This window comes from Anabas testudineus, chromosome 6 (assembly GCF_900324465.2).
Source record: "Anabas testudineus chromosome 6, fAnaTes1.2, whole genome shotgun sequence".
NCBI lineage: Eukaryota > Metazoa > Chordata > Actinopteri > Anabantiformes > Anabantidae > Anabas > Anabas testudineus.
In genome coordinates, this window is record NC_046615.1 from 19005331 (window position 1) to 19020421 (window position 15091).

The 15091-nt window shown below is 38.1% G+C and overlaps 2 protein-coding genes across 3 annotated transcripts; both read right to left on the bottom strand.

Moving 5' to 3' along the window:
* Window positions 1–601: 601 nt before the first annotated feature.
* On the bottom strand, window positions 602–14436 carry cat (catalase). 2 transcript variants are annotated; one of them, XM_026366046.1, is made up of 14 exons: window positions 14276–14436; window positions 12176–12347; window positions 10870–10980; window positions 10051–10181; window positions 9835–9939; window positions 9611–9736; window positions 9327–9518; window positions 8929–9081; window positions 8392–8530; window positions 7938–8068; window positions 7358–7465; window positions 6193–6276; window positions 5786–5845; window positions 602–1633 (listed from the first exon to the last, which is right to left on the bottom strand). In XM_026366046.1, the coding sequence occupies exons 1-14, from the start codon at window positions 14339–14341 to the stop codon at window positions 1628–1630; spliced, it is 1584 nt and encodes a 527-aa protein (XP_026221831.1). In that variant the 5' UTR covers window positions 14342–14436; the 3' UTR covers window positions 602–1627. The 2 variants fall into 2 exon arrangements, with proteins under 2 accessions (XP_026221831.1, XP_026221830.1); XM_026366045.1 differs by lacking the exon at window positions 602–1633 and having other exon boundaries at window positions 4745–5845.
* Window positions 2801–4022, bottom strand: LOC113166119 (dispanin subfamily A member 2b-like). The gene is made up of 2 exons (XM_026366081.1): window positions 3762–4022; window positions 2801–3139 (listed from the first exon to the last, which is right to left on the bottom strand). The coding sequence occupies exons 1-2, from the start codon at window positions 3972–3974 to the stop codon at window positions 3002–3004; spliced, it is 351 nt and encodes a 116-aa protein (XP_026221866.1). The 5' UTR covers window positions 3975–4022; the 3' UTR covers window positions 2801–3001.
* Window positions 14437–15091: the final 655 nt, after the last annotated feature.

Here is a 15091-nt window from a genome sequence, read left to right on the forward strand (position 1 = left end):
TTAATGGCTGTAACCAGCTGCCAAGGCTGACTGAGAGGATGTGGACGTGACTGTGCTTAGTTTAACACTGTGCACAGTCCACAGATTATCATCATCATACTTCCTGTTAACTTGAAAAGTTAACAGGAAGTATGATGTTTTTTTTTTGTTTTTTATTTAGAAAGTGTGAACAACTAGTACTAAACTGTACGAAATGGCTATTTATTAAAAATCTAATCCAGTCTAGCAATGCATATGCCTATTTCAGATTAGCTGTGATTTTCTACAAAATAATGGTAAGAAACATTGTTGAAAGGGAAACTTTCTCTAAAAGGAAACGTGCAGATGTCAACCACAGGTTACATTTCAGTTTAATTTCATATAGTGTAGGGTACCGCAGTCCTAGAGAGCCACAGCCCTGCCTGTTTTCCCCACGACTGATGAATTACTTGCTGTTGATTACCCGGAACAGATTTGTAATAAGTGCAGAGATGGTTAGAAAACAGGCACAACATCGGATCTCTACAGATGGAATGCCCATCACTTACAGAGTGGGATTTTTTTTTTATCAGATGCAAAACTGCTAAAAACTCAGCTCAAGCAGAAGAAATTGAGGCAAATGGAAACTACTGATAAGCTTTTATTTCAAGTGAATTAATACAGGCACTAAATACATGTTTTGACAATACAACCTTGATTATTATTTTAAAAAAACTGTTACATTTACATGCGTAACATTTTCCTGTAATTTCGAACAACTGCAGGTTACATGGACAGTTCATACAGGACAGTGAGATGTTGATTTTAACATCATTTAAATCAAATTCGGGATCTTCGGGGCCTCTTGACAGAACAACGATGTGATACTTATAAATGTGAACTGTTGGTCTGTTTGTCAGAGGATGAAATTTCAGATTAAAGATGAAACTCATCTGTGTTTTGTAGTTGTATGAAAAAAAGGCACCAAAGTACCAAATGTTGTAGTTTTAATAAGGACACTCACCTTGAAACTTGATTTGAATTCATCTGATAAGTCAAACAAAAATGAAATATGCTGTTTTTCATAATTATGGTCTTGCGTCTATTAACATCGTAGTGGTTCAGTGAAGCATGAGGGGCACTAGCTAGAATGGAACCACAAACATTAGCAAAGCCATAAGAAGATCCTGCATACATAACAAATCCATGTATTTTACCAGCTTGACCCCAGAATTTAAGATAAAGCCGGTATTACATACATGTTGTGTATGATATATGACAAATATTTGAACTCTGACTGAAAACTTTTGGAATAGCTGGATTAGTTGTCTTTAACTAAGAAAAGCTATGGCAACAGTAGACACACACGCAACCTGAGGAATCATTGGAAACGATCACCACTAATTGCACTATTGAACAGCAGTTGAGGTTAATTCAATTAATGCAATCAAATCAGACGCCACAGTGGTTTGTTTTAATTAGTACTTTAAGTTTTAGCACAGATCATGAGCCTTTTGAAATGTAGTAACCTCTTAGAATTTTGCAAATGAGTGAATTAACACTAGTGTTAGAATTTAAACTTTATCACTGATGGTCAATACAGTTGTTGTAATTGTCAAGTTGGTAGTTGCTGAGGTGTATTTGTTCTCAGAGAATGGATGGAAAAGCTTCACATCTTGGAGTTTCAGGCATGATCCAGATCTTCAGCAAACGTCCAGCCTCTGGTCTGGAAAGACCAAAGTATTATTGATTTTGAAGTGAGTGTGACATTCTTTCTTTCTCTTATCAAATTAAAAACAAAAATGATGGAAAAACACACTTTAGTTCAGGTTTAGTTTAGGTTAAGTTTATCATTTTAACATTAAGTTGATGTATGTGTGATGAAGTTTTATGAACTTCAGTTTTGCTGTTGTGTTTTTTTTAGACAAAGTTGCACTACCTTCATTTTTTTTCTGCTTATTCCTTATATATCACATATTAACAAAACTGGAAAATGTAACTAAGTCTTAATTAAAAGCATTTTATAACTTTGCAAGTGTGTCAGGATTTAACAAAGAACACTCACAAGATGTATAAGCTCACACTTACACACACCTTGATAGAATGGATGAGAGCAGCCAGTCCAAGGCAGCAGGGGTTGATGTCGACAAACCAGAACATGGACCAGATGATGTGGTCTTGTGGGGGGTCAGGAATGATGTTAACAGTGGTATTTTGAACCACTGGGGGTCTTTCAGGCTGGCCAGGAAACCCATCATACCTTCCCATTTGTATTTGGACGGCTTCAGCAGGGTAGATTACAGGATTCATTGCTCTCGCCTCAAATGTAGTTCAGAGTGATTGCTGTAACAATGTGTGCAAGAACTTAAATCTAAGTTAGTATTAACTTCTTTTGATGTTATTTTTAGTGTTAGCACGTCTGTTTTTTCAACTATTTTGCCTCTGTATGACAGTTAAGGTTAATGTGAGAAAGAAGAAAGAGGTTTATCACATTCAAGTCCATTGGCTAGAAATGTAACCTCCAGCACTTTGAAAACACAGTAGTCATTGGACCACTGGAAGGCCCAAAGTAAGTTTCCAACAATAGCAGTGTCCCTTTAGACCAGTTTTAAAAGAAAAACTCTACTAATGTAGGATTGGCATTTGATTTTTATTTTCTCAAAACAAAGTTCTATACAGTGTGTGGTAACTCAGTGAACATGTAACACTGTAAGTATAGAAAATATTTCCAAAAGCCGTAAACACAAAATGTCAAGAAATGGTTTCCGAAGGAGAATAACAAAACTGAATATTAGAATAAATAAATAAAATAATCTTTCATCAAATGAAAATTACTAAGACACATAGGTAATGTGACTTTAATTGCTTTGATGTCAGACAGCAGTCGATAAAACATGGGCGAGCCCAATAAGATTTTTATAACCTTAATATTATGAATTTCACTTAATGATAAGGTAAAATGATGCCATGAGCATAAAACTGAGAACCACATGTTTCACCACGCAAAGCAGCAGGCAACTTCAATATTATTTTACGTTTAGCATCAGTAGTGGCTGCTGTATCTAATAATTATAATGACCAGGATGGAAAACGCAATTGTTGCCACAATATTAAGATGGAGTGCTGTGGAGCTGTACTGTCGGGCACCCTCCAGATCTCCAGCCGCCTTTTGGTCTCTAGACTGGAAAGACAAGTGAACATCTCATAATATAATATAATAATAAGTCAAGATTTAGTGAGATATTCTCAATTTTTGGATTTCTATACAGTTAGTTAAATATAGCAATCTAGTATTTGTGCACTAATATAAGATGATTTTAAAAATATCTACACAATCTAAACCTTGCGGGAAGTGTTGTTAAATGAATGCCGTTTAACTGGTAGTTGTTATTTCTTCTGTAGAATTTGTCCTTTTTGAGTAAAAGCTACACAAATTCTTAACACAGAGAAATGCTGAAAAATAGTATCACCAGTTTATAGCTACACAGTTATTTGAAGTTTTTATCTAAATGTGTGTGCACGTTTTTATTTAAAGCATTTCCCGTGTTACAAAGCTGCTGTTGTATTTCTTTTTCTCAAAAGTAACTGAACTTGAATTTGACATTTCCTGATTAATGCTTTAGATTCAAAGACAGGACCGCAAAGCACTGGGAGAACAAAAGCTGAAACTGGACCAATTGACATGTTTTAGTTCTGTACTTTATTCATCAAATAAAGTATGACACGCTTTTGTTGTAGTTAACATCACTAACATACATTTTTTAACAGTATAAGATTTAACTGACCAATAATTCTAAACTTACCTTGATGGAGAAGATCAGCGCTGCCAGTCCAAGGCAGAAAGGGTTTGAGTAGACGAAACAACAGAGGGACCAGATGATGTGGTCCTTTGGGGGCTCAGTGGTGACGCTCACAGAAGTATACTGGACCATTGTTGGTGCTCCAGGCTGTGCAGGGACCCCACCATACCTCTCCACCTGCAATGGGACAGACTTGGCCAGGTGTTGTGGATTCATCGCTGTCCACAACACCAAGTTTGGAGTGGAGAAAGGTGTGAAAGAAATGAAGTTTCACTTCAGCTGTTTTCCGTTTAAATGGTTCTGGGGGTTGTGAACAGCGCTTTTTTTTTTTTTGATGAGACTAGATGGTGGTAGATTTGTTTTACAGAATCCATGTGTTTAGCATTTTCAGTTTATTCTTTATGTATCAATGTGCTGCTCCTGCTCATTAAATTTTAAATAAAATAATGATGAATATTTTTGTTTATCAGCTCCTCAGGTGCCGCTGACAGAGACGGCATGCCGGTAGCTACAGCTGGTAGAAGGGAGACAAAGAGAGTGTAGGCCCGGCAGGCGATGAGTCTTAAATGGTATGTTAAGTTTCTAAGTTAATCTAGATATTTGCTGTTTGCAAATTCAGCTCATGTGGATGTTGGATTATCTGTTGGTGTTAACTGTGTTAATCATCATCGTACAGGGAAACTGTCTCTAAAAGGAAACATGCAGACGTCAACCACAGGTTACATTTCAGTTTAATTTCACATAGTGTAGGGTAGGCAACCCTGGTCCTAGAGAGCCACAGCCCTGCCTGTTTTCCCCATGACTGATGAATTACTTGCTGTTGATTACCCGGAACAGATTTGTAATAAGTGCAGAGATGGTTAGAAAACAGACACAACATCGGATCTCTACAGCTGGAATGCCCATCACTTACAGAGTGGGATTTTTTTTTATCAGATGCAAAACTGCTAAAAACTCAGCTCAAGCAGAAGAAATTGAGGCAAATGGAAACTACTGATAAGCTTTTATTTCAAGTGAATTAATACAGGCACTAAATATATGTTTCGACAATACAACCTTGATTATTATTTTAAAAAAACTGTTACATTTACATACGTAACATTTTCCTGTAATTTCAAACAACTGCAGGTTACATGGACAGTTCATACAGGACAGTGAGACGTTGATTTTAACATCATTTAAATCAAATTCGGGATCTTTGGGGCCTCTTGACAGAACAACGATGTGATACTTATAAATGTGAACTGTTTGTTTGTCGGTCTGTTTGTCAGAGGATGATATTTCAGATTAAAGATGAAACTCATCTGTGTTTTGTAGTTGTATGAAAAAAAGGCACCAAAGTGCTAAATGTTGTAGTTGTAATAAGGACACTCACCTTGAAACTTGATTTGAATTAATCTGATAAGTCAAACAAAAATGAAATATCCTGTTTTTCATAATTATGGTCTTGCGTCTATTAACATCGTAGTGGTTCAGTGAAGCATGAGGGTCACTAGCTAGAATAGAACCACAAACATTAGCAAAGCCATAAGAAGATCCTGCATACATAACAAATCCAGGTATTTTACCAGCTTGACCCCAGAATTTAAGATAAAGCCGGTATCACATAAATGTTGTGTATGATATATGACAAATATTTGAACTCTGACTGAAAACTTTTGGAATAGCTGGATTAGTTGTCTTTAACTAAGAAAAGCTATGGCAACAGTAGACACACACGCAACCTGAGGAATCATTGGAAACAATCACCACTAATTGCACTACTGAACAGCAGTTGAGGTTAATTCAATTAATGCAATCAAATCAGACGCCACAGTGGTTTGTTTTAATTAGTACTTTAAGTTTTAGCACAGATCATGAGCCTTTTGAAATGTAGTAACCTCTTAGAATTTTGCAATTGAGTGAATTAACACTAGTGTTAGAATTTTAAACTTTTTCACTGATGGTCAATACAGTTGTTGTAATTGTCAAGTTGGTAGTTGCTGAAGTGTATTTGTTCTCAGAGAATGGATGGAACAGCTTCACATCTTGGAGGACGCAGCAATAGCTGAGGCTCCTGGACGGCTGTAAACATGCACAGTCGTGTTCTAAAAAACAAAGAGGCAGCAAGTTGAGTTTAACAGAATAGACACAGCACAGTGAACAGGTAACATGGTTATGAAATGTGTGTCTTTTACATAAATAATTTTAGCCAAGTAATCAGTTTATAACGGCTTCATTCAGAAAAAACACAGCAATGCCATTTCCTACATTTCAAGTTCAGAACCAATTGTTGCGTTGAAATTTGATGTCAACACCTCTAATGTTTGTCAAGTTCTCTCAGTCTGAACCAAAGTGGACCAATTATTACTCAGCTGTAAGTGTGTGTGTGTGTGTGTGTGTGTGTGTGTGTGTGTGTGTGTGTGTGTGTGTGTGTGTGTGTGTGTGTGTTTACCTTCTTGCCCTCTGCATTGTACTTATCAAGAAGGGTCTGGACTCTGTTCCCATAGTCTGGGTGGACGGCTTTCAGATTTTCAACCTGCAGGAAAAACAATGGGTCATAAAGGCTTAGAAAAGATCATTATAATCTATAGCAACGATCACAAGCCATAGTTTGAGACAGTTTTGTGATAACTTATGAGAGATTTCCACACACTCCCACCTCACTGCAGTCTCACTAGTTAAGTGATATTGTGACATGTCTGTATGCACCAAAGAGGATTTAGCAACACTAGGATCAGAACATGACAGTTGGTGGTTTGTTGAGTCACTGGATTTTTAGACTTGGTTTATTGATTAATTTATTTTTAAAACATGTGATAAAAATTAAAGATAAAACCAAAAGGTTCTACTATGTTTGGAATTACACTTGACAAAGTTTCAAGTTTCTGGGTCTGTCCTGAGCTAAATTTATGTTGTACCCCTCTGTGAAAAACGAATCTGAGCACAGAGCAAACTGAACAACCTTTGCACAAAGCCACAGGGGTTTATGTGGCTTTGAACTGTGACATTGAAAGTGGTTGACAGGCATGAAGAAAATAAAACTTAATGTCTGCCTGTATTTTCTACAAAATCATATTATAGGTGATAAGTGGCAACTCCATATTTCATATATACACTGCAAACTGCTTTTAGAATATAATAAACAGCTCATGGACCACGTGCCAAGGCTCACAACAGTATTTCAAAGCATGTACAAACCCATGTATGCCCCTATTGGTATCTGTTTAGAGTTTCTAATGTTTGCTCTAATTTCTTTTTCAAAAATCAGGAGTAATCTCTATGCTTGTAAATCTGCTTTCATTTACTTTTATTCCATATTCAAAAAACAATAAAAAAAAAAGCTGTTATCTTTCCACACCCCCACAAACCCGCACATTTCCTGAGCAGAAGTTCGCGAGAAAGGTTGGTGCTTCAAAACATCCTGTGGTTTACTCAAGAACTCTATACTATATTCATTCAGGTTATCAGTTCAACTAAATTATTTAAATAATTGATTGAGAAATTTTAAGAGAACTCTTGTCAATGTCCGCAATACAACTTTTTAAAATGTGTATGAGAACGAATAGAAGATTTTGGTGCCTGCATTGAGTCGTATGGACCATGTGGTGTGGACTGACCATGCGTTTTTGGATGAAGAGCTGGGCTTCTTTCAGGGATGACGCAAGGTTCTGGCAAAGTCTCTGACGTTCCTCTTCATTGAGCACTTGGGTGTAGAAGGCACGAACCTGCAATGAAAAAGAAAGACAAGCTGATGAAGTAAAAGTAACTGCAAAAGTAAAAGCTATGTGGTTTCACAGCTGCAGAATGAAGAAAAGCCAAAACAAAACAATAGCTTTGATTCATTTAGGTATATAATTTAGGTCATTTTAGTAAGAGCTTATAATTCATAAAAAAAAATAATTTACAGATTCTGATGTTGAAAAGACTATTATGTAATCAACTGTTCATTTGCTGGCATGATCTTTGATCTGCATGGTGTTTCAAACCTCATGGTACACATCACAGCACAGTAGATGAAAAATAAAATCAGTAATACAATAGACTTCTGTCTCAGTCACCTAAATATTTCGAAACACGTGACCCAAGCACAGGTGGGAAGTATGTCAATTATTAGATGCAATAAATAAACTTTTCTTTATTTAACAAATGGTTTGGACACCAGAAACAATTCCCTTAAACACGTGACAGTGCGTTTACCTGTGTGACGTTATCCTCATCTGCACTGTTGTAACGAGCGACATCTGCAGACACCTTGAACTTTGACTCCATACAACGAGGCTGGTTCTCTGGTGCACTGAAGCTGTTGGGAAAGTAGTTTGGAGCTCCACCTAGAGGCACGATTGGCAAAACACAGGTGATTTAAAAAGTAAGAAAAAAACAAAAAAAAAACAAAAAAACAACAACAAATAAATACAATAAATATATCCTAAGTATATATATATCCTAGTAAGCTGGTAAAATATGTGGGCATATTAAAAGAGTCAAATTGTTTGTATGGAAGGATTAAATCTTATTGACACTCAAAAGTAAATAGTATACAGACCCAGTTGTTTCTGATGTGGCGATTTAGCCACCCACCTGTTTTCAAGTATTTGTACCTGTTCTTGTTTACATGCGCACACACAGATGTGCACACTGGACTGTGACCTACCTTGGTTATCAGACATGCACATTGGACCATCACGCTGATAGTTGGCCACTCTGGCCCTGTAGGGGCAGTTAACAGGGATCTGCAAGTAGTTGGCTCCCAGCCGGTGTCGATGTGTGTCTGGGTAGGAAAAGAGTCGACCCTGGAGGAAAAACATGGGACATACGTAAACACAGCCCTGATTCACTCTACCATTGTACTTTAAATTTCTTAATTATTCTTAATTAGGTTTTTTTTTTTTTTGTTTTTTTATTACATTGCTTAATCATTGCAGCTTGACTTTACCCATTCTTATATTGCTTCTGTAAATTTTCAGCATTGTTGTTTTGTTCTTCATGTCTTGGTAATGCACTAGAATACTTAAATACTGTAGCAACATCATTATATTAATAGATACCATCAGCTTGTGCAATACATGATTTCTAATTAATCCCTACAATAAATGGGGCCGGATGAAAAAATGCTCACAGCAATATTATCTCGTCATTAAAATCTAAAAAATGGGATATAGTTGCTCATTTACAGCTGCTGCCACGTTACCTGCAGCATTTTGTCGGGACTCGGCTCAATGCCCGGTGGCATGTTGCTGGGGTCAAAGGCCAGCTGCTCCACCTCAGCAAAGTAGTTGGCCGGATTCCTGTTGAAAACCAGTTTGCCCACAGGGATCAAGGGGTACTCTTTATGTGGCCAAACCTGAATGAGAAAACTCCATTAGCGGAGAAGTAGTGAAGTGGGTCACTCAGTATCTGTCATGTTAGAAGAAAGCTGCATTACATGCTGCTAAAAATGTTTTCGATCTTCAAACACACCAGTGACCACGGTTCCTAACAAAACTACATTTTGAATTTTCTATTACAAGTTCTAATATGATTTTACAGAATGTGCCTCTGAAGCTATTTTACAACTGCAGGCTCAACTGCTGTAGATGGATGCAGTACCTTGGTAAGGTCAAAGGGATTGAATGGGAACTTCTCAGCTTGCTCAAAGGTCATGACCTGGATGTAGAACGTCCAGGATGGGTAGTTGCCATTGGCGATGGCATTGAACAGGTCAGCAATCCCATAATCTGGGTTAGAGGAAGCCAGGCGATCTGCTTCCTCCACAGTCAAATTCTTGATTCCTTGATCCGTCTGAAACAACAGGACATAAACCTTAATTAAGTAATGTTACAGTCACAGGAGGTGTATCTCTAAAGTGAACGAGGGTTAAACCTCAAACAGACTTTGTAGTGGAACTTGCAGTAGACGCGCTCTCCATTAGCATTGACAAGTTTGAAGGTGTGAGAGCCGTAACCATTCATGTGACGGTGGCCATCGGGCAAACCTCGATCGCTGAACAGAAAAGACACCTGCACAGAGTACACAGGGAAACAAAAGACAAAAAATGATACGTCCTGTCCTGTTTTCACAGCCAATTACTGTTGAGCAACAAAACAACAGCAGCTACCTGATGCAGAGACTCAGGCCTCAGGCTCCAGAAGTCCCACACCATGTCAGGGTCTTTCAGGTGGGTTTGGGGATTACGCTTTTGGGAGTGGATGAAGGAGGGGAACTGTACAGAGTCAAGGGCACAGGTCAGGAGCTGGTTTTCATGTTTAATTCATGCTGATAAACATGCTGTCAGACTCTGAAATCTGTTTGTGGTCATTCTGTCCCAACTCACCAGCATGGCATCCCTGATGAAGAAAATGGGGGTGTTGTTGCCCGTCAGGTCCCAGTTTCCCTCCTCAGTGTAAAACTTCAGTGCAAAGCCTCTGGGGTCTCGCACTGTGTCAGCTGATCCCGCCTCTCCAGCTGGAATGAAATGTGTACGAAATAGGTACATTGAGAAAACATGAAAAAAAATATTATGAACACGTTGTTGATTTAACATATTTCTGAGGATTTTTTTTTTATTACATTGCAAAAGTGCCAAAAAGAAACATGGAAAACTAGGTAGTGGGCTGGACATTGCAGTTATGTGGTGTGCACGGTGGCCATTTGGCTACCAGGGTACTATATAAAAATCTGTAATGTAAGTAATTGTTTTTACCCATGAATGGAGAGAAGTTGGTGACTTCTCAGACCTGACAATCTGCTGCCTTTCCGTTTCTTGTATGTTTAAGTTTTTCAGTACTGCTCACGTTAACCTACTTAACCATCCAAGACAACAAGAGTGTCAAACTCATCCACTCTTCATACAGCAATCATGAAACTAGTCGACTTGTAAATAGAGCTACAGTTTACAGGCATCTTTAACATAGATTTTGATATTAATATATATTATATACGTTATTTATTTCTGCACAATTTTGCAAAAGTTTTCTGAAACTGTCTTCACACCACATATGTAGTTAACAAATGTATTTTTTTTAGACAGACGTGTACTAAAAACGGATTCTGAGGACCAGTGCATTAGGTTAACACATTTTTTCGGCAGAACAACATCAGACATGTTAATATGTTAAAATCACACATTAACACATACAATGGTTATTCTTACCCACTGTGGAGAAGCGGACAGCAATAGGTGTAGTCTTGCCGACGTGCTCAAACACCTTGGCCTTGCAGTAGCGACTGATGTCATGTGTCACCTCAAAGTATCCAAACGCCCCTGCAGCACGGAGGAAAATAAAACTTAGATCATCTCAGGTCTGTCCAGACTATCTGGTCTTACTATACATCACCACTGTGGAGAATGTGGCTCTTTGTGGAGTAGTCCAACATTTTATTTATTTACTTTTCCCAGTATTTGTCCAAATGTTCTGGCCTCGTTCTGAACAGCTTGAACAAATAAGCATTTCTCTGGAACTAATCCACAAGCACAAATTTCCCTGCTTTCACAATCTGCAGTTTGGCAGTACTATGCTTAATGAAACTGTTTTGAAGCGTTCAATCAGCATTTATCAGTGGCTAAATATCATGACCATGAGTTAGTTTAAAGCTTAAATTAACCTTCAGGTGACATTTTGTCATAAAAGTGATGCTGCAGTCACACATGTACCAAAAATAAAGGCGTCTAAGCTTTTTTTGTGTGTGTCCGTTTGCTAATAACTAAAACTGAGGACACTCTAAAAGAAGAAGGAGGATAAAAATTTAACCATGATAAAAAAGAATAACGCCCTTGCTTGAAACATTTTGTCATTACAAAATCTGCCTGATAAGTCCTGGTCTTTAAGTTAATGGTATTACATTGAATTAACAGATAATGATCACAGCAGCATGAGCTTGCAAAAAAATCTTAAAGTGTGATATTTTCACATTAAGTCATCACAACATTCACGACACATTAGCATTATTTACAGAGGCTAATGTCTCAGTGTCTCCCAAGAAGACAAATCAACTCAGTTTACATTTTATTTCATCAGCAGGTTTGATTTTACATTTTTATTTTCTTATTAGTATGTAGAACAAAGATTGGATCTTGGCACATTACTTGGCAAGTACAAGTAATTAAAACCAGCTATCATACATGACGTTTTTGTTGGTACAGACCAAAATGTCTAAACTACTGAGTAGAGCATGTATTCAAATACTGAACGTTGGTATAAAATGTTAGATTCATAATCTTGTTAACTTATTCTACATGTTTATAGTTCTCAGAATAAAGTATTGAGTATTACTTTGGTAAGTGGGTAAATACTTTAACCCAATATGACTACTCAAACTGGATTATTATTTACCTCAGCATGTGATGTAGAAATACACACTCACTGAGCTGAGCAAGCATCCTTTTTGGAATGGAAAGAGAAGTAGTACCATGATTGTACTGAGAGGACACCAATGCTACAACACGTCCAAATACTCACCTGCGCCTTTGGCATGCACCACTCTCTCTGGGATTCGCTCTCGATCAAAATGTGCCATCTCATCTGTGAAGACCACATCTTGAACCAGGAGAGGGCCCCTTGGTCCTGCAGTCAGCAGGTTCAGCTTGTCTCCAATAGGATTACCTGCCCCTGTGGTCAGTGTGTCAGGTCTCTGTAGTAAAACCAGGTATATAAAGTTTTAATCCACCACTTCTCTGAACTTTACATTAAATGAAATTAGTCACATTTATTGATTTGCCATGTTCTTCCTCTTTATCAGTTTCCTTTTTTGATTGTCTATTATATAAACACCAGATCCAGCTGAGATACAGACGTGGAGGAAACAGTTGGTACACTTCCACTAGAGGAAGAAAAACCCACATTGGTCACTGAAATAACTTAAAACTGGCAAAATTAAAGATTAAAAACTAACTCAAAAATAAGACATTGCTTTTGAACTGTGGTTCAACAGTACTTCAAAAAATATGCTAATGAAACTGGTCTCTACAAAAGTGATGGTACCCCGAGAAAAGATTGAAAATAATTTGACCACAGGGACATGTTAAACTAATGTGTGTCCTGTAATTGGCATCACGGGTGTCTTCAAACTTGTAACCAGTCATTGTGCCTATTTAAAAGGGTGAAAAGTGGTCACTATGCTATTTGGCACTATGGTGTGTACCACACTGAACATGGACCACAGGAAGCCAAGCCAAGTAGTCTCAGGGGATTAGAAATAAAAATTATAGATAAACATATTAAAGATAATGACTGTAAGACCATCTCCAAGCAGCTTGATGTTCCTGTGACTACAGTTACACATATTATTCAGACATTTAAGGTCCATGGGACTGTAGCCAACCTCCCTGGACAAGGCTGCAAGAGGACAGTTGATAACAAAATGAAGAGACAGATATTACAAAGGGTAATTAAAGAGCCCAAAACAACTTGCGAAGAGATTCGAGGTGAAATCCAAGGTCAAGGTGAATTATTATCAGATCACACCATCAGTCACTGTTTAAGCCAAAGTGGACTTAAGAAAATGCACACTGGCAAACCATGAAGCTTCTAGGGGAATGTCCTTTGGACAGGTGAGACAAAGCATCAACAACAAGCTCTCAGGTTGGTTATGTTCTGGGGCTGCTTTGCTGCATCTGGCACAGAGTGTCTGAAGTCTGTGCAGGGTACGATCGATCCAGGTATTCAGGAGCAGAACGTGCAGCCCAGTGTCAGAAAGCTTGATCTCAGTCGCAGGTCAAGGGTCCTCCGACAGGGTGATGACCCAAAACACAGATTAAAAACAACACCCAAAAAGTCTAGGAACAAATAACTGGACTACTCTGAAGCTACACATTGCAGTGAGAAGTTCAGGTGCAGACGTCTCATTGGTTGCATGAAAAGATTGTTTGTTTGTTATCATTTAATTTACTATTACTTTATTTTACGTTTTTCAGTGACCAATGTGGGTTTCTCTTTCTTTAATGGAAGGGTACCAACAATTTCCCCCACCTCTGTATTGGAGGCCAACTACAAGAAAATATAAAACAATATCAAATATCAATCAAACTATATCAATAAACAAACACTATGAAATATGTGCTCAGCTGCTCCAACAACACAGAGGGAGGTGGAGCACAGTCAATGCTAAGATGATACGACACTAGCTACGTGCTGTGGTTATGAAACTAACAAAGTTCAACCACAAACAATCCTCTGCACAACGACCTTCATCATATCTTGACACTGAATTGATCTGATAAGACACATTTCAGCTCTTTGTTTATTTCTACTGAGAGTAACACGTGAAAACTGTTGCTAATTAGCTTGTTTAGCAAAAGGCAGTTGGCAGGTTTGCTGGTTAGCTAGCACTATACAACAATAACGATTAAGTTAGCATAAACAATGAACACTAAACTATTTGTTAAGCATTTTTAACACGTTTAACAAATTGTGGCTTCAACGCTACTGCTAGCTCGGCTAAGGTGTGCTAACTTTTGTGTGTTAGCTGGACCTCCAACACAACGACCTTTCACCCATTTACCCCAAGTAACCAGCGCTGCGCAGTAAACAAGCGCGATAAAATGCACAGCTCCTACAGACCTGAGAGGCTCTATTCTCCTTCCATAGCTTCATCTGATCGGCAGCTTTATCCCTGTTTTCAGCCATCTCGACAGATCGGTGCTAACGGGTGCACAGACCGGACACGGTGCAGAACGTGTTACGGACAAAAACGTTACCTTTAAGTATCAGTGTCTGCTGAATTCTTCCTGGACTTTGCTCGACGTGACCCCGCCCCCTCTGCGCCCCCTCCTCTGATTGGCTGGAACAAGGACACTGACCTACTTTTGAGACTGCAAGATAAAGGAACAATACAAAGATCGTCTATTTTATTAGCTAATGCTATATTTTACGTTGCTTTTGCACCTTTATGTTAACACATTTACATCTTGTTCGTGTCCTAAAGGCTAAAGTGCAATAACAGACTAAGTGCATGGTTTTTCTTGTCTGATTTCTACCTATATGCAGTTCCATAGACCTGTCAATTAATCTCTCTCAACATTTGCATCCATTCTGCAGGATAAACCTACGATTTATTACAACTTACAATTACATGTCATGTGTCACTCCTACATCTGATACCAGTCTCCATTTGTTCCTCTGACATACTTCAAAATGACTTTTTGTGGTTCCAAGAAATGAGAAGAAAGTGAGACGTCTTATTTTTTTCCCTCTCATCTCCGATTTCTGCAACTCCAGGTCACAACCCACAAAATAAACAAGTGGTTGAACTGTTACTGTTGAATTGCTTTTATTTCAAACAGCATTCACACAATACACTGTATTCTTGAGGCACATTCACATCAAGTGCTAAATAACTTCATGCATGATCAAATGTAGGCTACAGCTTTGTTGAAT